Consider the following 24,798-nt stretch of genomic DNA (forward strand, 5'->3'; position numbering starts at 1 on the left):
CTCCTCAGGAGTTCACAGTCAGGATGGTCTTCTGGTGAGACTGGAGCCTGTAGACATGCCCTTGGGAGCAGAAAATAAATGATCATAAAAACTAAGGAAAAGCCAGAACCACGCTCAGACTGACTTACCCAGAGTAAAGAGCTGAGGGTTTTCGAGGCTCAAGGCAGACTGGTTTAAGACCAAAGGACAGAGAAATGAGACACAAATGGAAACAGGTTGTGAGAAGTGGTGCATAGGGCAAACGCAAACGAGTCCTTGGCAATCTAGAAATCCTGTGAATGTCTCCAGCTTCCCTGGAGGGGTGGGAAGTTTCTGAGAAACACCCTACAGAGCAATTCTGCTTCTCTTAGAAGACTGCTTGGAAAATGGTGCCAGAGTTTTGCTTTCCCTCCTGGTCTGCTGAAAAGAGATGCCATACATGACCTTACTCCTCAGCTGAGGATAAAAAGCCATACCCAGTTCTGAAGGTGCTGTTTCCTATAAACTGAGTATGTCCGGAAAGCCTTCTGACAAGCTTTTTAAATACTCAGATGCTAGGTTATGGGACCAACAGGAGAACTGAAAATGTGACACTTGCTATACTTCTTCAGTCCTTCAAGGAAGAAGGCCACATGCATCATTATGGGATGTGCTCAATTAGTCTCTCTCTGGACTAAAGGCACAGTGCAGCCATGGGACAAGATGGTATTTACACAAAGCACGGGAGACATGTTAGAGCAGGAAATACAAGGGTAAGTGAAACTAGTTTCAGAAGAAAGGACTGGAAAGTAGAGCTTAGCAGTCAGACTATCGCTATTCAAAACCAAAGTCGTCATTATTTTCAGTCTTGTCTCATGAATGATATGTATATCCGAGTTATGTTCCCTGTTTATGAGAAGCTTTTGGGGTTTTTTGTCCCTCCAGTAAGCGTCATGCAGAGCTGAGATATTTTAGCCTTTCAGCAGGGCTGCTCCCTCTGTGACTTGCTCCCAGCACCTCCCTGGGACATGTGCTGACACCTTTGGGGCTACGGGGGTCACAGCCTGTGGGGACGGCCATCAGGCAGCCCTGCTGCCCTGGCCGGGATCTCTGACTCAACAGGGCTATACCTTGGTCTCTCTATAGATAGCACTCCTATAATGTAAAGCTTTAGGGGTGCTGTTATATGGTGAAACACCAGCAGCATTCACCCCAGCGCACCACTTTTTGCTCAGCTGCTGTGTCCTCGCCGGCTCCCAGGAGCGTCTTCCCCCAGGAGAGGGCAGTGGAGCCCGCACAGGCTCCCGGCTCCCCTCCCGCCGGTTGCGGGGATCATCCATTCCCTCGGGCGTTACGTCAGGAATGAAAGGGGTGAGCAAAGGTAGGACTAGGCATTTATACATATGCTAGAAACCGCGTACGGGAATATCCAGGAAATGTTCTGCGCATTTACTAACGAGAATAGGTTTTGGGCAAACGAGTTTGTTGTTGCTTTTATTTGCCTGGAAGTTTTCTCTGTCACACATACTTGTTGACAGCCACACAAACTTAAACTAGTAACTTGCTGATTCCACATGGGTTTGTTTAATTCTTATAGCCTGAATTAGAAAATGTTATTGACATTTAAATAACCCTTCGGGATGCTGCTAAGGCTCTCCTGAGCCAAATCCTCACAATAAAGTCATTTACTTATTTCAAATTTACAGGCATTAATCCTGAGACAACAAGCAGCCTTGGCTGAAAACCGCAGAGTGTGGTTTCAAGGTACTGTAATTAAGGGCAGACTGGGATGCCTTTTCCTCTACTCTTTAACCATGCCCTTCCCCTAGCACACCAGCAGTCAGGCAACTGGCTGTTTTCTGTAGGTTCATGTTTACAGCAGGTTTCCCTGGCTGGGTACCAGGTTTCGGTGACTGGCCAGTACAGGCTGAGAGCCTGTATCAATCAGGCCTGTGAGGGGCAGGCAGGGTAAATTTAAGGGAAGTGGCTTTTGCCTGCAGTCTGGGAATGTAGTAGACACCTCTGGCAAAACAAAAGTTATTAGCAAACCAGCATTTCTTCCTGTGAGGACATGACAAACCTCTCTACCCCCAGTGAAAAGGGGCAAATTTAGGAAGCTCTGAAATCAGGCTTTGGAGAGAAGAACTTCTCTTTTATGTGAAACATTTAAAAAAACCACCAACCCCAACCTGAATCTAGCCCAGACTTAGGACAGACATCCCTTGCTGTTGTCAGAGGACAGGATCACTCACCTCCTGTCAAGGAACAAGCCCCTGCTCCCAGCTGAGTCCCCACTCCTGAGGGCACCTGCTGAGCTGGGGCCACCTTGATGTTCCCAAAAGCAGCAGGGTGCACAGTGGAAGTGGCAGAGTGCGTTTCCCAAGCAGGCCTACTAGCATTGCTGCTGTTAGCACATGAGGTTGGTCGAGTTTTGCTACAAAAGCATGGTAAGCCCCTGGAGACATGACTCAAATGTGTGATGTTAAGCTGGTTAAATGGTGCTGCCAGCTCTGCAGATGATGAGCTGCTTTTTCTTCCTCAGCCACTCTCAAGCTCAGGTATGGAGGCAAGGACAATTTCATTTCTACAGCTCCTGTCTCAGGTCCTTGTGGTAGAGAATGACTGCAGGAAAATACACCCAGTGCAATGTCAGCTAGCACCTTGTTAAAAGAGCAAATACAATAAATCCAAAGGGGGCTGGTTTCAAAGAAACCGGGAATGAGAGGTTCTGTCCTTCAGCTCTGAACCCTCCTTACTCAGTGCTATATCCAGTCAGACACGTCCTGCGTGTACAAGGCACAGCTCCTCTCTTGGTGCAAGCGGGGCTTTGGCAATTTACACCAGCAATCTGTCCGTCATATGAAACCACGTGGTTTATAGGAACCACAGGAATTGGTAAGATTTTTTGCGTGTAAGGCTCATTGACGTCAGTGTGAGTTGGACAGTCTAACCGTTGGAGTCTGGTATAATCAGCCAAACGGGGATCAAAGGCACAAAGCACACGCAAAGCACTACAGCAAGAGTATCTGAAAAGGGACGAGAAACATTTGAGTTTCATCTGTCAACATCTTCCTGAAGACCAAGTACTAACTATGTTTCCATCTTGCCCTGCACCAGATCCTGCTGCCATTCAGACAAAGCTCCCATTGAGAGAAGTCCCTGTAAAGGCTGGAAATCAGACACAATTTACCCCATTCTTGAGAAGGCTTTAAAATTAACCAACAAAGTCATCTAATAGTAGTATTCCTTAGGTAAAGTTAGCCAGGAGGTACATTAAATTTTATTCATGTCAGTCTTTCATTGAATCCTGCTCTGTAGTGGAAGAACACTAAATTCGCCAAGTTAGTTCAAAGGTGGAATTGAGACATAGGGAGGTGAAGGTGGGATGTGAAACCTTGGTTCTTATTTCTCACTTATGATTTAGTGTCATCAGTGAGCATGGGGTATTTTCAAATAATACAGGAAGGTGTTGTAGACTATCCCTAAACCCTGTATCTGATATATCTGCGACGTTTTGCAGTAAGGAGGATACTGTACTTAGAGTTACCTGTTTCTCAAATTCATGTAGAGTAACTTGCCCCACTGCACAACAGATTCCAATATTTTGTACTTTCATAGTAGCGATTAGACCAATTATAGCTCGGCTGTAATGGAAAGGTACAATACAATTGCTCCTACTTCTCAGTCAAATTTCCTAGAACCTGTCTCTCTGTCACAATTTAACTTTTAAATTGAGATGGGTTTTTAAAACGAAAATATCTAGAATCCTACTGCAATTGAACACTAACTTGCTTTCAACTAAATCTCATATGCCAAACTGTATTGGCTGTACATTAAGTGCTAGAAAAGACTGGTAACAAAATCTATGTTAAAAACCACTAAGTATTATGTACTTGCTAATTACTGTGCACACTTCCCCAATCACCCATAAAGGAAAATATCTAGGTTTATGCCTACTATTCCTTAGCAAGTATGACAAATGCCCCTCAAACTTTTACTTTTTCAGGCACGCTCCTGTCTAGCCTGGGCTGTGCAGTGACCAGACAAGTAGTGAACCTGGAGCATCACCAAAGGCAGGGAAACAAAAACAGAGGAACTGCGAGAGCCTTTCTCAGCTGGGGTGTGAGGTGTTGCATGGATAAAGAGGAGGCCTGGGAGACAGACACCCTGTGACAGCGTTTGGGACATAAGGCAGAGGTAAGTGCACACGCCATAGGGACACCCGAGCATGCCACACTTCTGTGGCACATGCTGTAATGTACTAAAACCTGTAAATATTGGTATCTGCAGTTAAAAATGGAAGTGAAGAGATTTTAGCCTTCTCGTGTAGTCTCTGGCTTGTTGCTTTGGAGCAGAAGTGCGCTTTTGTAGCATCTCTCGTATGTTGCCGTGTCTTGCTGCTGCTTGGGTTGTCAATAGGGTGGGTTTTTTGCAGACCGCTGTAAAGGGGCCTTGCATGCTACAGGCCATATGTGAGAGTTGCTTTGCGAAATGCAGGAATAAACAGCCATAAGATGAAATATTCATAAGTAATGAGATTAGTGACATGAACATAGCATGGGATACAGCTTTCAAAAATAATTACATCTGACACCCTCATCAGCAAGAAGATGTAGGGGCTGCAAGCTCTGAGCTTGGGAACAGCATATGAAAGATTGGCTTCTCCTGGGAAGGGAGGCACAAGGGAGGTTATTTTTAGTACTTTGTGTAAAAAAAAAAAAAAAAAAGCTAGAATTTAAGCACTCTTTGGCTTGATACCCTCATTATGGAGGAGATGGGGAAAGAAAAGCAAAAAGGGGAGTGGAAATGGTACTGAGGATGGGGCCTGGGGACACGGCAGTGGGACCAAGAGGCTGGTCCGAGAAGGGTGGGAGCGGCGGGCACGGGACGGGGGGATCGGAGGGGGGCCACGGAGTCCCCGCTTGCACCCATCGGTACGATAACAACCCACCGACAGCGGAGCAGGCGGTTCCGGTTTTGCAACGGTATATATAGATCAGACACTTTCCAAAAAAAGCAGCGACGCGCTCGGTCTGCTCGGCGCCTCTTTCCACCCGTAACTCAGAAAAAAAAAAATTATTAATTTTTTTTTTTTTTTTTTTAAGAAAAGAGAAGTCGGATTCCATGACTGCGGCTGTTTTCTGACCCGCCGCCGCTTTGCGGTTACGGGCTGATGAGAAAGTGAGCGGGGTCCGGCGGGGCGGCCCCGGGACCTCCTCTGCTTTTCCGAGCTTTTAAAAATTTTCCGGAACGAGCCCTAAAAAGGACAGGCGGGGCGGGGCCGGATCCTCGCCTTTTTAGGACAAGGGCCCCGCCACCGGAATACCCCCCTGGGCGGCGCGGCGGGCGGCGGCGGGGCGCTGCCGGCGCGGCGGGGGCTGAGCGGGGCCGGGGCGGGTCGGGGCTGCCCCCGCAGGGGCGCGGAGGGCGGGGGGGGGGGGGGGGGGGGAGGAGAATCGGGGCGGGCGCGGGGCGGCGGGTCCCGCACGCGGGGACCCACGTGACCGCCGGGCCCCGTTCCTCAGTCCTTATATGGGCAGTGACGTCCCGGGCATTCAGGGGGCCCCCATAAATACTTACCGCCAGACTTGTCCTCCAGCGCGAGCTGCGGCGGGAGCGCGGCTCTCCCGGGGCACCGCACCGCCGCGACGGGGCGGCCACCCGCCCGCCCGCACATGCCTCCCCGCGCGCCGCGCCGGCTCTCCGCCGTCCCCCCGCGCCGGTAGTGGGAGGCAGGGGGAAGCGCCCCCCTCCTCCGGCTGCCCTCCCCGCACCGAGCGCGCACCGCTGGCCGGGAGCGCCGCTCCCCCGGCCGCCCCGCTGCCCCCATGATGACCGCCAAGGCGGTGGACAAGATCCCGGTGACCCTCGGCGGGTTTGTGCACCAGCTCCCCGAGAGCATTTACCCCGCGGACGACATCTCCGCTGCGCTGCCAACTTCGGTCGCGATCTTCCCCAATGCCGACCTGGCGGGGCCGTTTGACCAGATGAGCGGTGTGGCAGGAGGTAAGCGGAGCCCGCGCGGCCGCGCAGGTGCGGGCCGGGCCGCCCGCAGAGGGCGGCGGGGCGGCGGGCAGGCGGGCGGGGGGCGGACTGGGACGGCGGCTGCGGCCCCCCGGGGCTCGCCCACCGCCCGGCCGGGGCCCCCGGCGCCCCTCGCGGCAGCCCTGCCTCCGCGCCCGGCTCGGGGGAAAAGTTGCGGCCGGCGCGGACCCCCCGCAGCCGGAGCGCAACATGTGCGCGCCGCAGCCCCGCGCCGAGTCGGGCCGGGCCGGGCCGGGCGGCGGCCGGGACCGGTGCCGGGCCGCCCGGCGGGTGGCGGCGCGGAGGGCTGACCGGCTCCTTGCCCCCCCCCCCCCAGACGGCATGATCAATGTGGACATGGGCGACAAGCGGGCCCTGGACCTGCCCTACGGCGGCGGCTTCGCGCCCAGCGCCCCGGCCTCCCGCAACCAGACCTTCACCTACATGGGCAAATTCTCCATCGACCCGCAGTACCCCGGCGCCGGCTGCTACCCCGAGGGCATCATCAACATCGTGAGCGCGGGGATCCTGCAGGGGGTCAGCACGCCCTCCTCCGCCGCCTCCTCCGCCTCCTCCGCCGCCTCCTCCGCCTCCTCCTCGGCCACCGCCGCCTCCGCCGCCTCCCCCAACCCGCTGGCCGGGGCCCTCGGCTGCACCATGGCGCAGGGCCAGCCGGCCGACCTGGAGCACCTCTACTCGCCGCCGCCGCCGCCCTATTCGGGCTGCGGCGACCTGTACCCGCAAGACCCCTCCTCGGCCTTCCTGCCCGCCGCCGGCGGCGGGGCGCTGCCTTTCCCCCCGCCGCCCTCCTACCCCTCCCCGAAGGCGGCGGCGGCCGACGGTGGGCTCTTCACCATGATCCCCGAGTACGGCGGCTTCTTCCCGCCGCCCCAGTGCCAGCGGGAGCTGCACGCCGGCCCCGACCGCAAGCCCTTCCCCTGCCCCCTCGACTCGCTCCGCGTCCCGCCGCCCCTCACGCCGCTCTCCACCATCCGCAACTTCACCATGGGGGCGCCCCCGGCGGGCGCCGCCCCCGGCAGTGCTCCCGGCGGCGGGGGCGAGGGCGCGGGCGCGGGCGCCCGGCTTCCCGCCGGCGCCTACAGCCCGCATCACCTGCCGCTGCGGCCCATCCTGCGGCCCCGCAAGTACCCCAACCGGCCCAGCAAGACGCCGGTCCACGAGCGGCCCTACCCCTGCCCCGCCGAGGGCTGCGACCGCCGCTTCTCCCGCTCCGACGAGCTCACCCGGCACATCCGCATCCACACGGGCCACAAGCCCTTCCAGTGCCGCATCTGCATGCGGAACTTCAGCCGCAGCGACCACCTCACCACCCACATCCGCACGCACACCGGCGAGAAGCCCTTCGCCTGCGACTTCTGCGGCAGGAAGTTCGCCCGCTCCGACGAGAGGAAGCGGCACACCAAGATCCACCTGCGCCAGAAGGAGCGGAAAGGAGCCGCCGCCGCCGCCGCCGGCGGGTGCCCGCAGCCCGGCGGCGGGAGCGGCGCCGCCGCCCTGGTCCCCTGCGCGGCGCGGACGCGGACGCCCTGAAGGCGCGGAGCGGGCAGGAGCCAGCGCTGAGCTGCCGCCGCCGCCGAGCGCGGCGGGGCGCGGAGCGGGGCCCGGCGGGGCGCGAAGAGCACCTGGCGGCGCCGCGGGGCTCCCCCGGGCCGGAGCCGGCCGGGCCGGGCCGGGCCGGGCCGGCGGGTGTACATAGGGGCTGCGGCGGGAGGATGGATGCATGCAGTGCCGTCGTGGTGAGGTGTCCTTGGTGCCTTGTGTGGTGTAGAGCTCGGTCCCCTGTCTGCATGTGGGGGGTGCCTTACCGATCCGCTCCGACGACAGCGGCGACACCGAGACCGGAAAGTTTTTCCTCCCTGGTTTTAGTATGGCTGTACATTTCTGCCTATTAATATTGGGATTTTTTTTTTTTTTTAGAGACTATATTTTTGTACGCACTGGTTTGGGGTTTCGGTTTTGTTTTTTCTTTTTGGTGACTTAAAAGTGTTGCGTTTGTAGTAGGACTTTGGGACGGGATGTAAATACTCTGGCTGGAACCGACGCCCGTTGTCCGCCGGGACCCGGCGCGCAGCAGATAACACGAGTAATGCGCAACCAACTAACGGGACCTGGAAGGAGAGAGGGTTTCTTTCTGCCCACTCTGTAAATAAACTTTTCGACGATAGGGTAGGTGCTTACAACGTTTATAAAAGACGACAAATAAATCTCTTAATTATGCTAAATTGACAGCTTTATTTCCGTAGGTTCCCTGGCCCGGCCTGGGGGAGGGGGTGCCTTCCGCCGGTCCCCGGGCCGCGCCGGACCCCGGCGGCGGGGTGCTGCGGGGCAGCCCGGCCCGGGCGCCGCTGGGCGCACCGCACCGCCTCGGCGCGGAAAACCAGCGTCCCCGGCCCCGGCGTACAAACACTCGCTCTCGGGCGCGGGGATTTCCCTCGGAGACCAGAGACGGGACGATATTAACCGGGGAGCGGGGTGGGTTTTTTTGACTCACTTTCTGTTTTGTTCCGCGGTTACGATCCGCCCCGGGCAACCTCCGCGAGCGGGCTCCGGAAAAGTGAGTACCGCCGCCCCGACGGCCGCCGCTCGGGGGAAGCGGCTCCCGGTGGCGCGGGGCTGCGCGGACGGCACCGCGCCCGCTGTCGGGGGGCTCCGCGGGGGCCCGAGGGCGGCGGCGCTCACCCCCGCGGCACAGCCGGGCTTTTTCTGCTGAACCCATCTGGCCGCAACATCGTGCTTTTTTTTTTTTTAAAACCCTATTTTGATGACTGTTTTTTAAGATGTTATCCCAGCCTGGCCCTGCCAGGGCCCACCCTCGGGTCCTGCCGTCGGTGCAGGGCCGTACTAGCCCCGCGGGCTCGCCCCACTGCCACAGAGATCCCCGATACCGCCCGCACTGCACAGGTGAGCTGTGCGGGATGGACCTCGCTGCAGGGAGCCGGGCTGAAGCCCTTGCCCGGCCGCTCCTAGCCTCTGCATGCCCCAGTGCTGGGTCCCACTGTGCAAAGCCCCAGCGGCACCTGCCTTTTCTGTCCGAAGCACCCTGCTTCCTGTCTCCTGGAACTGGCACCATTTTTGGGGGCAGCTGCTCTTTGCTCAGGCAAGGCCGTTAGTGGTAGCTGAAGTGACGTGCCCGATTTTCAATCGGACGTGAAGCAGGCTTCCAAAGCTGGGCACGGACCTGTCTGCGTGGGATGGAGAAGCCACAGAATGATGCCAGCTCCAGAGTGGCCACGCTCACCACCTCACTGTCCACCATAGCACCACAAGTAAGCCTTTGCCTCCCCTGCCGCATCTCTTGGCAGGCTGCAGCTTTGCCACCTGATCCCATGTGCTCCTGGCCCCCAAATGAGACCACGGCCTGCTGCGGGAGGGATATCAGACAGGAGCGAAACCCCATGGGGGCCACGGCCTCCTCGGTTGGCATCGGTGGTCTGCGGTACAGGGAGGTAGATAGGGATCCAGTGCTCTTAGCCTGCTGGGCTCCTGAAGGTACTGCCACGGCCTTGGATAACCACAGCTCGGTCACAGCCAGAGTGTCATGAGCAGAACTGGGATCTCAGCTACCCAGGCACACAATCTGAGGCTCCACTCACACTTTCCAAACAACTGTCTGCAGCCATGCTACAAGATTAGAACCCCAGTCAAAAGCAAAATGAGATAAACACAGAAATTGTGGATGAGCTGAATTAAGGAAACTGCCGCTGACTCACATACAGCTACAAGAGAACCTTACATTGTGTAACAGTATCGGCGATCTTAAAGCCGTGCTTTTGCCTTACAGTAACAGCCAGCTTCAAAAGTGGTAATACTGCTTGTGCCTGGATTTGTCTGCATGGCGCTGGTGGAAGATTTGGGCTGAGAACTTGGTGTTAAGCATTGCCTTTTCAAGAGAGGCCAGTCGCACCATTCGGACTGTTAGGCAAAAGAAGCTTGTGCTCCGTATGATATTTGGTTCGAAACTGTCATACTTGTGAAGTAATGACTGGTCAGTGGTGAGATAACCTGTATTTATTCTATAATTCAGCAATAACAGTTATGTTGCTGTTGTGAAAACACAATAACCAGACTGCAGAGAGAAGGAACGGCATTACAGACTTAAACCTGCTTACAGATATCAAGAATGTATGAAGTAAGTTTCAATTACTGAGTAAGCAAGAAGTTACACAAAGAGGCTTTTCTTTAATGCATCTCAGGTTTTCTTTGCTATTTTTGCTGGCTTTAATACTTTGGTGCTAACACCTCTATTAAAAAAAAAAAAAAGAAAACGGTTTTGCCACAGTTGTTAACGGTACTCTGCAGTGTAAGGGACCATGCACGAAAAGATGTATTAAAGTCCTATCCCATTAAACATCTCGACTAGGTTTTACACATGGACAAAAAAAAAAAATTAAAAACCAAGCAGAAAGACCTAAGGGGAGGATAGAGCAGATGAGATACAAAATGCTCTCTGTCGCAGTTTGTTTTTCCAGTACAGCTGTTTGCATGCACCACGCTATCTTCTTTGTGGACCTCTGAAAAAGGATGATGGTCTTCATTAGCATCGGAGAGAGTCAGAAACAGGCTGTAGCACAGGGAGGCATTGCGTTACAGTTAATGACTACATTCGATAGAGAATTGTTGCACATTAACTAATGCTAAGCTGCAGGGGAATTCCAGGAAAAGCAGGTAAGCCAGCTGCAGAAATATCAGACGCTTTAAAGTGCTGTAAGAATAAATGGAAATCGCTTGAAATAATTTCCACCAATTTTTCCTTGCAAAAGAATTAATCTCTGCATGCATAACGCTGTGTTTTACATTCATTCTTTCACAGGCCAAAAAAAACCCCAAAACCAAACAACCAATGCCATATCAGAATAATTTAAAAATTCACACATACAAGCCACTGTACAGGAAAAACAAGTCTGCTTTTCATAAATACACAAAGAAAAATTAAAGCCAGTTGTGGAACGATTTCTGGAGCAGGTTGGTACATCACTTAGGAGGCTGGTAAGTGGCGTTTTCTTATTCAAATTCCCACATGGTGACCAAGAGGGTCAAGGCTGCCCTGGCCTGGGTTTGTGGTACGAAGTATGCGTTAGGATGGATGGGCAGACCAGTCCCTGTGGTACAGATGGAGTATTTCACCTATAGAAAAAGTTTCTCCCTTGTTAGAAAGGTCGAATCCCCTGCCGTGGACAAACTGCATCTCCAGACTGCTTCCGTCGTAGCAAGGCGAAATTCATGGTGTCTCTTCTACGCTATATTTATTTAAAAGCCTTATGAAAAAGTAGTCTTTATAAATAGTATAAAGAGGGAAACTGCACGGCTTCAAAAGCCCAAAGCGTTCACTTGTCCATATAAAAACACAGACCACACTTTAAAGAGAAGACATCAGGTCAAATCTTGTCTGTACCTAGGGTACGCGCACTGCTGTATATATAGGGTTTGCAAATACGTCATGTTTCTAGAACAACTTCCACGACGCAACAGTGGATAGTTGGCTTTTCTCTTAAGATACCCACGGTTTCCGCTACCCTGCGCCACTGCTGCACGAGAGGTTCCAAGAGAGGTTAATTAGCAGCTGACTAGTCGCCTTCTCCTAGCTGAAGGAAATACGCATAGATGTACTCTGTAATTCTCAGTTGCAATAGTGAGATCTTCCACACAATGCTTTAAAGAACTGTTGTTAAAAGGTAATTCTGAACCTGACAGCGTCCTTTTGGAGCAGGAATTCCCTTAACTCCAGCCCTGGGGATCACAGGCGTTTACTGGAGGAGCATGTCCTGGCTCGGGAGTTGTTCTGCGTTTGTTTTTCGCTAGCAGGGTACAGCTCTTGGTCAAGACTCACTCTGGAGACGAGTCCCCAAAAGCTGCAGCCAGAGCAGCCCCCTGCCCAGGCTGGGTGGGCACACTCCGCCAGCCCACTGGCACCAGCCAGCTCTGGCAGCGGGAGCGCCTCCGGGGGGAGTCGGGGCGCCCCGCCACAATTCTTATTGCGTTTACTCTCCCTGCTGGAGCCCGATCCCCCCTCACTGACACGTGGCCCCAACTATTTACAGAGGATGCTGGATTATTTTCCCCCAACCGTTCAGCTGAGCAGAAGTTGAACCGTGCTACTCCTCCACATCAGCCCAAAGGAAATAGACACACTCTGATGCTTTATTCCCCTCGACTCACAAAGCCAGGCAGGCCTGTGGAAAGAAGAAGTCTTTGGCTGGTAGTGCTCCCGAGGAGCCCCAGCCAGCTACCCGAGGTCCCACTGGCCGGGCACGGGACACTGGGCAGAGCGCAGCCGTGGGTCCGCCGCTGCTGCCCGCCGCCGGGGCCGACTCGGGCAGCCGGTCCGTGAGGCAGGCGCGGGGCCGGCGGCGGCGACGAGCTCCCCTCACGCCGGCGCGCGGGGGGGTGGGGCGAGCGCCAACCGTCCCAACGTTCCCAACGGCCGGGCCCGGGCCGCCGCCGCCTCAGAGGCAGACGCGGGGCCCGGGGTAGGGCTCGCCCCCGCACCAGAAGTCGGAGGCCTGCGGGGTCTCCATCAGCCACACCTCCCGCGGCAGCCCGGGCTGCTCGGCGCCAGCCCCCGGCGGCGGCCCCTCCAGGAGGCGGTAGTAGTGGCAGTCCCGGCCGTGCTGGGGGTCGTAGGGCGGCGCCAGGATGTCGAGGAAGGCGGCGGGCCCGTCCACGGCGTCGATCTGGTGGAGGTTGTCGGTGTGCGGCGAGAGCAGGCAGGGCGGGGAGGCCGGCGTGTAGTGCTGGCGGGAGCGGAACAGGGCGCGGTGGCAGGGCCCGGCGGCGGGCGGCGGGGCGGCGGCGGCGGGGGGTAGCGTGTCCATGCAGGCGATGCGCAGCGTGCCGTAGAGCACCTTCAGCATGCCGTTCATGCCCGGGTGGTCGTGCAGCGGGATGCAGGCGCCGCTCCGCAGCAGGAACACGCCCATGCTGAAGCTCTCCGTCTCGCAGATGTGCATGTAGCTGACGGGCGGCACCACGCCGGCCCACGGGAGCCCCCCGCCCGCCGCCGCCGCCGCCGCCGCCGGCCCCCGCGGCGCCAAGTGCAAGTCTTCGGCGCGCACCTCGTCCAGCAGCTGCTGCAGCCGGTGCAGGTTCTCCCCGAAGGCCGGCCCCGCCGGACTGCGGAAGGTGATGCGCGCCTGCCGCGCCACCCGCTGGATCAGGGAGGCCATGTTGTCCCGGGGCATGGCGGCGCCCGACCCGGCCCGGCCGCGGCAAGGCGGTCCCGCCGCCGCTTCCGCCTCCTCCCCCTGCCCCCGCCGCGCAGGCGCGCCCGCGCCGCCGTGCACCACGGGGGTCGTAGTCCTGGCCGGCGCCGGCCCCGCACGCCGCCGCGGCCCCGCGACGCCCCCGTTCCGGTTCCCCGGGGTCCCACAGGGGTGTGAAGCCGGGGACGGCGGGGCGGGAGAGGAACTACGGCTCTCAGTGGGGCCGGCGGAGGTGAGTGGCCGGCGGGGGCGGCGCCCCGCGGGGCGGCGTGCGAGGGGCGGCGGGGCCGGCCGGCGCCCGGAGGTGTGCGGGGGCACCGCACCGCCCGCGGCCGCCGTCTTAGCGCCGCGGGGGGGTGAGGCGAAGCGAGGCGGGAAGCATCCTCCGTAGCCCCGGCCCCCCGTAGTCGGGCGCTGAGGGACGGTGGGGGTAGGGGGCGTTGCCCGCCGGTTGCGGGGGCCCGGGGACAGGCACGGCCCCGCTCCCGGCGGGCGGCGGGGGGGTCTCGCCCGCCACGGGGGTCTGCGCAGTGCCCTGCCTGCCGCGGACGGGGAAGCCACAGTAAATCGACAAAGTTGCCGTGCCGCGTGTTTTCTCCCGTGTAGCTGTGGGAGGGTGAGGAGAAGGTGCAGGAGGAACTTCTTGCGTGGCTTGTAGTTTAGCCAAGTAAAACTGAGCACGGGAGTGCAAATGCGGTGTCACGGACATCTAACAGGGACCACGTAAACAGTTTATTTTTGATCACTAATTGCTTGTTACAGCTAAGCCATTTTGGCAAATTTATCAGATTTCAACTTTCTGACACTGCCTCTCCCGTTGGAGTGTTGGATCGAGGTCTCGCTGTACGGCATGCACTGTCCTTGATGTGTCTCCTTATCGTCACTTTTGAGCGTGATTGTATCTGAATTCATTATCTTTAACCACAGATGAACATCGAACGAGCACATGGAGTTCCAGACGCTGATCCTCCGAGAATCCATGTGTGACAGAAAGGATGGAAAATCTTTTGGCTCAGTTCCAGACTGGTGGAGCCTGCATGTGGTTGTTTCAGGCTGATGTGCAAAAAGGGTGCAGCATTTATTCTGCCAGGGCATTACATGCAACGTTTTATTTCACTTACATGTCTGTGGCAACGATCCTATTACCTTGTTTCTAATATGCGTGACTGCTGCATAGCAGATCATGCCTGGAAAATATTGTGGTTTTGAAGTCAGAAATTAACCCGTTAGTGCTGGGACTTGTTAAAGTTAGGCTCTGATCACAAGAATTTACAGGCTCGTACCACCTTGAATTCAATTATTTAAGTGGGTCTTCAGGACCTAAGTACCATTGTAGATCTGGGCCCAGCTGGTTAGGATTCTGAAAACCAGCTGAATGATAATCAAATAGGACTCCAGTGGCTGCAGCCCACCAAGTTAAAAGAATTCATTTAAAAACATGGTAAACCAATGTGTTTTCTTATTAAAGGCAAACTCAAGTCTTAAGATACGCATTAAACTTAAGAAAGATACACGTGGCCTTGTAGTATTCTTACATACTATACATGAATCGGAAATACTGTACATGAATCAGGAGTATAGATGTTGTGAGCATGTGATGGCCCAGTAGAGGATGAAATACGGATACTGAAAACAAAGATCAGTGACTTGACTCTCTCTTCCCAAACCTACTTCTCTCCCTCTATAAATAAGTTTGGTGCACAGAATGCAAATTTACATCATGGCTTTATTGCTTCCTCTTCATAGAGGAGGATGTTCATTCGAGTTGCTGCTTTCGAGTTCCACCTGCAGCTACAAAGCACTGCAATATTCAGCTGTTTCATGTTCACACACCGACGTTTTAAGTCATTTCTCTCTCCAGTGCCAGTGTTGGGAGCATGGGGTGAAGATCAGGTGAGCGTTTCTATACCTGGCAGGAACAGGTCCGCCTGGCAGGGTGCTTAGGATGAGGGGGCAGATGTCTTGAGTTGAGAGGTAGCGTCTTTAATGGCCTGTGAGCCTTTCTGTATCTGAGTGAACTGCTGAAGATACCGACAGTCTCATGGCTGCTGCATTGATTGGCAACTGGCATTTTGTCAGAAACCAAGGGATTTGGAAGGCTCCATGTTCAGGTTGCTCTTCTATTCGGTCCCCTGACTGACAGGGACAGTCAATTTAATTATGGAGGTATGGACTGGAATTTTTGGCAGTTATCATTATTAGTGATAATGATAAATTATCTCTCTATTGCCTTAAGCTATCCATTTGTGTCCTGCTTCAGCAATTACATATTAAGCTTGCAAGTGATTGCTAGAATGCTCACTTTTGAACACACTGGTTCTTTTTATATGCAGCACAAAAATAAGCCAATTTGTGGACACAAAAATGCTTGGTATTGGTAGGACATTGTGCGCTTGGAGTAACATGCAGTTGTAAGAAAGATGAGCATGGAAAACCAGGATCCTGAGTTCTGATCTCAGCCTGATCTTGACTCGCTGGGTGATATTAGGTGAGTTACTTGACCCCTTTAGTGCTTATCGCTCTATAAACCATGACTTGCACGTCCTGTGTACGAGGATGTTTATTAAGATTTTTAAGAACATCTTTGTGTGAATATTCCCAGTGCCATGTTACGTCGGTGATAAGGTTTATATTTTGCATAACTGATCACCTTATGATCCTCAATGTTTTTAACTACTGTATTGATTTCCATTTCTAACAGACAAAAATATGTCCTTGGCACTTAACGTTCCAGTTAAATGCTATATCACACCCACCTTTTTCAGTGCAGTAATATTAAAAAAAAAACCCCAAACCAAAAACCTCAAAAGCAAAGAAGCTGTCCAGCCAACTGACAATTAAATTGACACATTTTTTCTGCTGAAAGGCCATATTCTTAGCTGGCCTCTACCATCTTGAGCACATGTGAAGAAAAAAAACCAAATCACGGTGTAGTTGCTTGGCTGGGCTTTGAGATTGCTTTGTGTCGGTGATGCAATGACCAAAGTTCAGCCCAGTAGTTTTAATACAATCAGTGTGAGGGAGGTCAGGTTCAGGTTACAGTTTTGGTCTCCTGCTGTGTTTGGTCCCTGTCGTGTTCCCCCCCCTCGAAAGAGAATGTGTTGAGAAGTGTTACAGGTATTTTCTCCTGCCCAACTTCTAGGGTCCTCTCCTTTCTACCTGAACTCTCCTGTGGGATTGACAGTTTTTCAGCTTCTCACTTCTTTGTTGCTGTTATGTATTACAATTCCCCCCAAGTTTGTGAAATATCCCATGTTTATTTTCACTTTCTTATAGAGGTTGCTTCCCAGATACACTTAATTCGGTTTGAGAAGTTAGAATTACCTGTAACCATCAGGTAAAACACTAGTCTTGAATGGATGAAAATGACAGCCACCTACTTAGAAGGGCAGTTGTTAGCTGTAACTAAATGTTGTGTCACGATGCTAGAATATTTTACGAGGTGTAGAACTTGGACAGGCAGTACAGAAACCGTCCTCCATTATAACATTGCCAACGGCTGCAGATGTGTGTTTACATAGGGCAAAAAGTAGGAATCTGTGTCAAAGAATGTCTTTTTTGCACTGTTCCTGCCACCGGTTCTGCAAGGGCTTGTATATATATATTATTTGTATATATATTTTTTTTTTTTTATAGCTACCACCAGTCAAGGAGATAGATACGAATGCTAGCCAAACATGATTCAGATGAGAACAAGACTAAAAAGAGATAAGACAAACAACATGTCTGTAATACTTGCTGGCTCTCCAATAATGGCTTACATAAAAGAAAGTTGATTACCAGTTATTCATCAGAGAATTTATATATCAGTAGAAACACATAGGAGTGCTAGATATAACGGTACCAAAATCAAAAGGGGAATTAGGTTCATATATATACCAAACTTCAAGCAGTTCTATGTAACATTAAGAATCCCACCCACCTTTACCACTTCTTTACTGACACACATCCTGTATTCCATTAACCGTGTAATTCACCCCTCGCTGCACTCTTCATTTGTTGTAGCCTCTCAGTTAAATGCACTATTTCTATATAAAGCACATCATTAATGAGTTTTATTCACAGTTTGCCACTGAACAGCCTAGAGCAGGAGTTGGAGTGACTCAGAGTAGGAAAGGCGGTGCAGCATGCAACTCCCTGTGCATGAATTTGCAGACATAATGAGTCTCATTCTGATCTTCTGAGTTTAGCTCCACTAATTTCATGTTTTCCACTGGTGTAAATCAGATCTCTGCTGATGTCTCTGACGCTGCCCAAGTTAGACTGTGGTGATGGGTGCTGTGAGTTCGTCATGGCCTTATTCCTTGTGAACACTCTTGGCTGTTTAGGACCAATCCTGGATGCAGAAGATGTTTACCAGTGTGGTTAGAAGCTGCCCTCCCTTCATGCGCTCCCTTCACGGCATGTAGTTTGCAGGAAGGCATCTCTGGCCAGAGCTGCTTGTGTGGTGTCACTCTTAGCCGCTGCAGCTGTGGAGCTGCATGATACTTTCGCCAGTTGTATGCAGTGGTGACAAAAAAGAGAGAGAGAGAGAGAGGGAGAAATCCCCTAATGGTTGTGGAAAGAGTTGTTACTTGACTTTTCTAAGTTTTTCATGTATGTTTAATGTTTTCTAAAGATAATCTGATTATATAGTCTGGGAAAAATATGAGCTAAAAATATATTCAAGAGTATTGTTGAACTGCCCATAATCCTGAGTGCTCAGATACAGGCAGGAAGGTAAAAAAGATTTTTTTTGTTAATTACTGAGATGAAAGAAACCCACAGCTCAATTTGCAAGTGTAATTCTGAGTCCACAAAAAGCTGTATTATCACTCTTTCTTAATACTGGCATAACTTTCAAAATATCAACAGGAATGCATATGGATACTATGTTATGAGGAATGTAAGTAGAAATAAATGGGAATCATTGATTAAACTGCTTAATCTTACAATATACGGAACACTGTAATTTGGACCATCACTTTTAGTCTTTTAACTGACAGCAGAAAAGACACAGTTAAAGATGTGGTATGTTTACTTGTGATTTCTTCCCTTCATATCTTTATCTCTGGCTGTACTAAAATAATTTTGATATTTGATATTTTACATAAGTGCATTCAAAAGCAGCAAAATGCATAGAAGTCATTTATCATTTTACTGATATAAATTACTGTTCATTTAAATGCTGACACTACCTGTTGGGAAAGTTGAAATCTGTTTCCTGGGATAGTTGGTACAGAATGAAAGTCACACTTGGCTCTAGTCTTGATGCTTTACTAGCATGAGGGGTCTGTTTCCTCCCTGGCAGGTCCCAGCTAGCAGTGAAGTGGAGCACCCGGAGACCGTCCTGCTGTTGCAGGCAGTGAGTGCGGGGTGCCGTGTCCCATCCCCCTGCTGCTCCAGGCATGCCGGAGAGGAGCCACCTGGAGAGGAGCCACCTGGTGCCACTGGCACTGGGTGGTTTCTTGGGCTCAGAGCGTGGCCCTCTCCACCATGTTTGAAACCAGTTCCCTGTAGGTCCTTTGAATTATGTCCCTGTCGCTGGCTGCCAGACCCATAAGGTCCCTCCAGCCTCTATTACATCAGTGCCAAACTCCACTTGTTTTTTTTTCTCCCTGTTACTTTTTCAGAGAATCTCAAGGGTCCCATTTGGTCACTCAGTGGGAGAGCGGAGGGTGGGAGAAAGCTTGGAAGGTCACCTCTGTTTGGAAGCAGCTCCCTTGGCCTTCAGCCCTCCCCTCAGCAGCTGTCTTTCAAATGGCAAGGGAAGGTTTTGTTGATACGACCCAGGGGAAAGGCCCGCTTAGCGTACAAAGGCTCTACAGAGTCCTCATTGTCGGGCAGGGATGAGGAAAGCTGCCCCCTTGCAGCCTTATGTTTCCCTCTCTGTGTGTGTCTGTTCTCCCATTATCACTGACTTCAGTGCTGTATTTACTTTTGCCTGCTTTGAGATAGGTGCGGTTTATAAGCACTTTTGTACTAGGGTAGGGTGTGATTCTGCTCTGTTGGAGTCTGAGGGTTGGCAGTAGATATTTTACTAACTCTGGGGTCCCAGAGGGTCTGAGGTGTGGGTCTACCACTGCTTGTGCTACGCTAAGGCTAGCAAGGTCTAAAGTAATCCTATTTCTCTGGCTTAAAGAGTTAAGCCAGAGTGCAGCTGAGTCACTGTAACCTGCTTGGTGCTCACTCACAGCCTTCCCTTGCTGCCAAAAATGCTTTAGCACAGACTATCTTTAAGCTAAGCCTTTCTTTTTCACAATCACAAGCGAGGACTGGGTATGGTCGTCACACAGGTGATAAGCAGTAACGCATGAAGCCATAGTAACTTGATTGCCTTTGGTTATACATGTAACACATTATTTTAAGAATCTCTTTTCAGCAAGAAAGAGAACTATTTCATTTCTTAATGATTTGGGATCAAATTTATCCTAGTGGAGATCTATACAGGTTAATCAATAGTGCTAAATTTAAGTAGGAAAGAAAAAGTAATTTTTAAGGAATAGCCAAGGGACATTTTTCTATTTTAAATAAATAATAGATACATTTTTTCATGGAAGGACTTAGTGTTCAGCAGAAGAGGTGAACAGAAAAATTTAGTGGATAAGGTATTTAGTGGGACAGGGAAATTTCTTTCAGTGTTTTTAGGTGTTTGTATGTTTAGGTTAATCGGTAAATCCAGTGAAATCCTTCTTTTTCCCATAGGTAAAGGATCCATATTAAACTCAAGGCCTCTGGGAAGAGGAATGAAATTTTATGCAAGTGTTTGAGCAAGGGAGGTGGACTGAGGGAAGCAGAAGAAAAAGGCCAGGACCCACAGGACTGTTACAGCTGCCCACGCAGCAGTATTGATCTTTGAGTTGTTGTTATCAAACAGGTTTTGACGACTTCCAAGAACAAAAGTATTAAAATACAAGAACATCAGTTAGAAAATGTTGGCAATTAGTTAGTAGAGGAAAATGGTGAGGAAAAAGAGGAGGAAGGAAGAGATGCCAGTGTGGATGAAATGCCAGTGAATGAGGTCACGGGGGTGTTCCAGAGAAGCAGCATGCAGAGGTGAGTTGATATTTGAATGTGGAGGGAACGAGGCAAGGAGGGAACGGGGCAGTTTGGTTCTGTGACATACAGTTGTGGGATGCGCAACTGTTAAAGGGAACATACAAAGGCATTTGGAAAATCAGTGCTATGTGTAGGCTAGGTTTTGAAGTGTGGGTTGAAATGATGATACAAAAATTTTAGTTTCTTTAAAAAATTAAGAAAGTAATTATATGTTTGAGGACAAAGTGAAGAGTCACAAATTTGGAAATGACAAATGCTTGCCAGAGCTATAAACATGACCTTTGCTGGTTGTGCTCTAGTACTCACAGTATTTACATGACCACATGTTCTTTTTCAGTTAGAATAACATACTTGTCAGTAACATACCACTTCTGCACTATGCTACAGTGTGCATAGGTGTATCTTCAGATGATTGAGGAAAAACCCCAAACCTGACCAAAGTATAAAGGGAAATTAGTTCAGATATTTAGTATCTAGATTTTACTTTTGCATTTCACGACGTGGTAGCAAAAGTGTGGCAGATTTGTCTTGGAAAATTAGGATGCATTCCAGCAGAAACTGATGCAGAGACTCAGCTTTTTCCTGAAAAATATCTTCCACTATTTCCCATAGCTAAGTATTTAGAGCTTGCAGGATCAGGGCCTAACAAGCCACATAGCCTTCTTACTGTTTTTTGGGGGGTTGGTTTTTTTTTTTCCTTCAGGAAAACAAAACTCTCAATGTTAAAATGATTGGAAATTGAACTTAGGGGGATCTAGCATGTGATTACTTTTTTTAGACAGGATTTTGTTTGTAGCTGAATTGGACTGAGTCTTTTTTTTCTCCCAAACCAGATGGTAAGTGATTCAGTACTTTTAGCAGTAGAAAAATGATTTGTTTTCTTTCCTCAGTAGTTGGTGTGAATGTACTTTTCTTTATCTATTTACATATTATGTAAACACACTTTACCAGCATTTATGTACATAGTTTACAGTCCACAGAGAGCCCTGTATAGGCAAGGCCGTGCACGTAGAAGGAGTTGACGTTGCTTACAGAGAGCTGTTCGCATGGAACTCATGGCAGGGTTGTATTTTTATTTGTATTTGTATTTTTATGTATACTCTTAAATTTATGACACTGTACAAGGATGCCAACAGAACCGTAAGTCCACAAAACAGTTGAGTGACTTTGCACACTTTACTTTTTTTCACTTAACAAAGTCTCTGGGGATGCCCTTGATCTCTTCTGCTGTCTTCCTGTGGTAGGCTGTAGTCCTTGTGACTTTTGAGCTAAAGCTAAAAGCTTTATCCTTATTACAGAGTGTTGGGATGAGTTCTTCCTGGTGTGCAGGGGGAGCGAGGGCCTCATTCGTGTGGCCTTTTGGACTTGTACTGATGCTACTAGGGAGACTTCGGAAGGGATTCCAGGAATGGTGAGAAATATTTGGGAGAGTATTAAAACTTCTTTCACATGTGTACCTGATTTCTCGAGGTTATCTGCATTTATGTTTGTGTATATACAATGTTAAAACTGAATGCTAAATGCAGCGCTGTTGCTTGTTTTGTGCTAAACAAAACATACATGTAAACCATATATATGCTGTGTCAGCATATGGGTATTTGAGGCGGAATGGAAGGATATGAAGCTAATAGTAGACTACATTATAGGGGAATAGTATGTTGTAGTGTCCAGCCATGGATTCCTTATACAAGAAGGTACAAGCAAGGTTGCCCAAGCAGCCTTACAGTTGTCCTTTCCAAGCAGTTAAGAGCTGTTTTGTAAATCTGATGTGCTTTTACCCTAGCTTTGTCTGAGAATTAAAATGTTGAATGCCTTGGAGTCATACTGCTGCTTTACTGGGATGGTAATACTCCATTTCAAAAATAGTGACCAGTTTCTCTCTTTACAAATCTGGCTGTACACAGTCGGAATGGGATTATCCGACTCTCTTCTTGGTTCTTGCCTCATCTACATATGCTTCAGCTGAGTCACTGGGAGTTTGCGCACAGAGGAGCTGGCCCCTTGCCTTGTTTTCCAGGTTTACCAGAGAGTTGCAACCCAGTTCTTAGCATCTTCCACTTGAAAAATGTGACAATCTTCTGCTTCCATGAATTCTAGTAGGGAAAAGAAGACACATGAATTAGTATCAGAAATATTGTGCTGTGACGTGTGTCAAGTTTTTCCCCTGAAATTATTCAGTGGAAGGGTGGCAGAAGAGGGCCCTTGAAAGTAGCACTGTTTTTTTGACATGGATAAGTAGTCAAGCTGGGGTGATTCACTGCGCCTTGTATTTGTGTAATAAATCACTTTTCCCTTTATGTAAGGGGAATTGTTTGGGGGCGTTTGCCTCTCGGGCTATGTGGCTGTTGGTGTGGTCATGCAAGGTGGCAGAAAACTGCGTCTGCAGAAGGATACATAATCCTGTGGGATGCTGCTGCATGGGGTGGCGTGTGAATCCCATCTGAGGTCAGACAGCCTGCTGGGAGGAATGAGAGCTTGCTTGGCCAGCGCTCTTTGTGTGTTTTGTACCAAGGGCTATACCTCTGGATGTACCTTATCACGGTCGCAAACAGTCACATTTTTTATAACTGGGAATTGTGTTATTACACTACCAGAAAGAAATAAAAGCACAAAGCAATGATTATGAACTTCTAAACATTGTATCTGTAGAAGAGCATAACTCCTAACCCAGCTATTGTGGGCATGCAGGGACAGCAGGATTAAGATTTCTGTTCTCTCAGACTTGCTGTGCATGCTCTTGTGCTTGTAATTGCCTCCTGACTGGCAGCAGAGTGCTTGCTTCCCAGTGCCACAGTTCCTGGTGTCCCCTGGCACCTAGCTGCCTGTCCCTCACTGGCCAAGTGTTACATGGGGAATGGTACCATGCCTGGGAGTGTGACAGTGGCTGTGATGTTTAGCAAATGAAGGGAGTCCAGGAGAAGTTAAACTAGGTGATCTGTCAGGGAGAATGAGCAAAATCTGCCCCCATTGTGGAGAGCTCTGAAGAAACAGGGTTGGAGACCAGTTATCTGTTACCTCTTGTGAGCCCCAGGGAGTAAATACTGTGGAGAAAACTTGGCTCAAAGTTTTGAGGACTACGTAATTGCTGGAAGCTCGAGGTTACTTAGGACATAAGCATGCATTTATAAGCACTGGAAGTACTAAAGAGCGTTTCTTCTGATTTCAGTTAATAATCAGGCATGTTGTGTACAGTTTGTTTGCTTGATTGGTTCATTTTATTGTGTGTAAATACACTGTAGAAACAATTTTGTCTTTTGTTCAGTGTTACTCAGCTGGCGTGCTTCTTGTAAATCCAATGAATTAAGGGGAATAAGTAACCTGCTCTGGTCTGTCTGTGAATCAAGGTCCATTTAAAATAAAGGCCCGCGAGGGATACAGTGGGACTGCAGTGAGCAGAGGAGGCGGCGTGTGCAGCAGAACGGAAACCTCCAGGCCACGTGCACCGCAGGCACAGCAACTCACTGGCAATGTGAGTTGCCTCAGTGAAAAAGAAGTTCTGCTCTCCCTTGTGTGGTACGAAACTCAAGCTCCACTGATCTTAGTGGAAATGACGTGGGTTTGCATTAGGGCAAATGAGAGCAGAATCTGGCCAACTGTTAATAGCTTTTTGTATTTGGGGCTGAAATAAAGTGTCTGTGTATGCAAATAATTGTGCAAGCATGACTCCTAAGTGACTTATTAAAGGAGAATTCAATATTTAATTGTTGGAAATACAAACTGTTTGGCACAGATCTCCTGGTTTGGCTGAGCTGTACTTGACCTGTGACAGCGAGAGCAAAGGTGATTTTAAGTCCTGGGATCCAAGGGGCCAGTGTGTAATGTAACTCAAGGCAGAGTCAGCGCATTGGCTGCTTTGTAATTACAGATGCTTATTTTGTGTACAAAACCAGTTGATTCATTATCTTTTGTTTCCATTATCTCATCTCAATCTTTATGGGTGAATCTGAGCTATTTTACTTCAAGGGGGTGGCATATAACTAGAGTTAAAAGGGGTTGATAAGTTGATAACAAGAAGTTGTTATTCTGATATAAAGGATGTTCTGATGTAACCAAAATTATAAAATTGGTTAAATCTATGTGCAGAATCTGAAAACTTTGGGGAAGCATAACAAGTTGAAAAAAAACTTTCTTCTGCTCTGTCCCCTGCATCTCTTGCAATATTTTGACCCATGCCTTGGAACAAGGATAGTTTAGCTCTTAGAATATAAAAGAGATGATTAGAAGCAATCACACTGCTGTAGCTTAACACACTGTCACTCCTCAGCTGTGCTTCAGGAACCAGCTGAACTTCAGGAACTCTGCCCTCACACCCTGCGGTGAAATGATACTTATTGGCTTAAGCCAGCTTCGTGTTGTTAAATTTTTAAACTGTGGTGATCTCACCACAAGTTATCAGCTGTCCTTATGCTTAGAAATATGGCCATCCTATTCAAACTCCTGAGAGCAGAGAACATTTTTGCTGAGGCCAAGATTTAAAAGTGCTTTCACCATTCAAAGAGCCTCCAGAATTTGACAAAGTGGATTTTACTTATGCAAGCTCTTTTTTTTTTTTTTTTTT

At 50.3% G+C, this 24,798-nt stretch overlaps 3 protein-coding genes and 1 long non-coding RNA gene across 5 annotated transcripts in view; 3 read left to right on the plus strand and 1 right to left on the minus strand.

Moving 5' to 3' along the window:
- Positions 1-685: 685 nt before the first annotated feature.
- On the plus strand, positions 686-4,055 carry LOC128147287 (uncharacterized). Its single transcript, XR_008236988.1, has 3 exons — positions 686-731; positions 1,665-1,722; positions 3,965-4,055. It is a non-coding gene; the product is annotated as an uncharacterized LOC128147287 (long non-coding RNA).
- A 1,493-nt stretch (positions 4,056-5,548) lies between these two features.
- Positions 5,549-10,268, plus strand: EGR2 (early growth response 2). 2 transcript variants are annotated; one of them, XR_008236971.1, is made up of 3 exons: positions 5,699-5,964; positions 6,320-9,269; positions 9,785-10,268. XR_008236971.1 is itself a non-coding variant. In XM_052799654.1 (2 exons), exons 1-2 carry the CDS (start codon positions 5,787-5,789, stop codon positions 7,531-7,533), a joined length of 1,392 nt encoding a protein of 463 aa, XP_052655614.1. In that variant the 5' UTR covers positions 5,549-5,786; the 3' UTR covers positions 7,534-10,268. The 2 variants fall into 2 exon arrangements, 1 of the variants encoding a protein (XP_052655614.1); XM_052799654.1 differs by having other exon boundaries at positions 5,549-5,964; positions 6,320-10,268.
- Positions 9,997-13,248, minus strand: ADO (2-aminoethanethiol dioxygenase). Its single transcript, XM_052799655.1, has one exon. The coding sequence runs from the start codon at positions 13,179-13,181 to the stop codon at positions 12,447-12,449; it is 735 nt and encodes a 244-aa protein (XP_052655615.1). The 5' UTR covers positions 13,182-13,248; the 3' UTR covers positions 9,997-12,446.
- A 155-nt stretch (positions 13,249-13,403) lies between these two features.
- The window catches only part of RTKN2 (rhotekin 2), a 210,112-nt gene continuing 198,717 nt past the window's right edge, over positions 13,404-24,798 (plus strand). The window contains exons 1-3 of the mRNA XM_052799817.1: positions 13,404-13,434; positions 14,130-15,690; positions 19,887-23,792. The gene's annotated coding sequence lies outside the window, so the exon portion shown is untranslated. The remainder of the gene's footprint in view (positions 13,435-14,129; positions 15,691-19,886; positions 23,793-24,798) is intronic.

This window comes from Harpia harpyja, chromosome 10 (genome assembly GCF_026419915.1).
Source record: "Harpia harpyja isolate bHarHar1 chromosome 10, bHarHar1 primary haplotype, whole genome shotgun sequence".
NCBI classification, from domain to species: Eukaryota; Metazoa; Chordata; class Aves; order Accipitriformes; family Accipitridae; genus Harpia; species Harpia harpyja.

Excerpts from the sequence above, each read along its gene's own strand:
- EGR2 (XM_052799654.1), top strand. The coding sequence starts at position 5,787 with ATGATGACCGCCAAGGCGGTGGACAAGATCCCGGTGACCCTCGGCGGG. Across the intron at positions 5,965-6,319 it reads GATGAGCGGTGTGGCAGGAG|ACGGCATGATCAATGTGGAC; the intron begins GTAAGCGGAGCC and ends CCCCCCCCCCAG.
- ADO (XM_052799655.1), bottom strand. The coding sequence starts at position 13,181 with ATGCCCCGGGACAACATGGCCTCCCTGATCCAGCGGGTGGCGCGGCAG.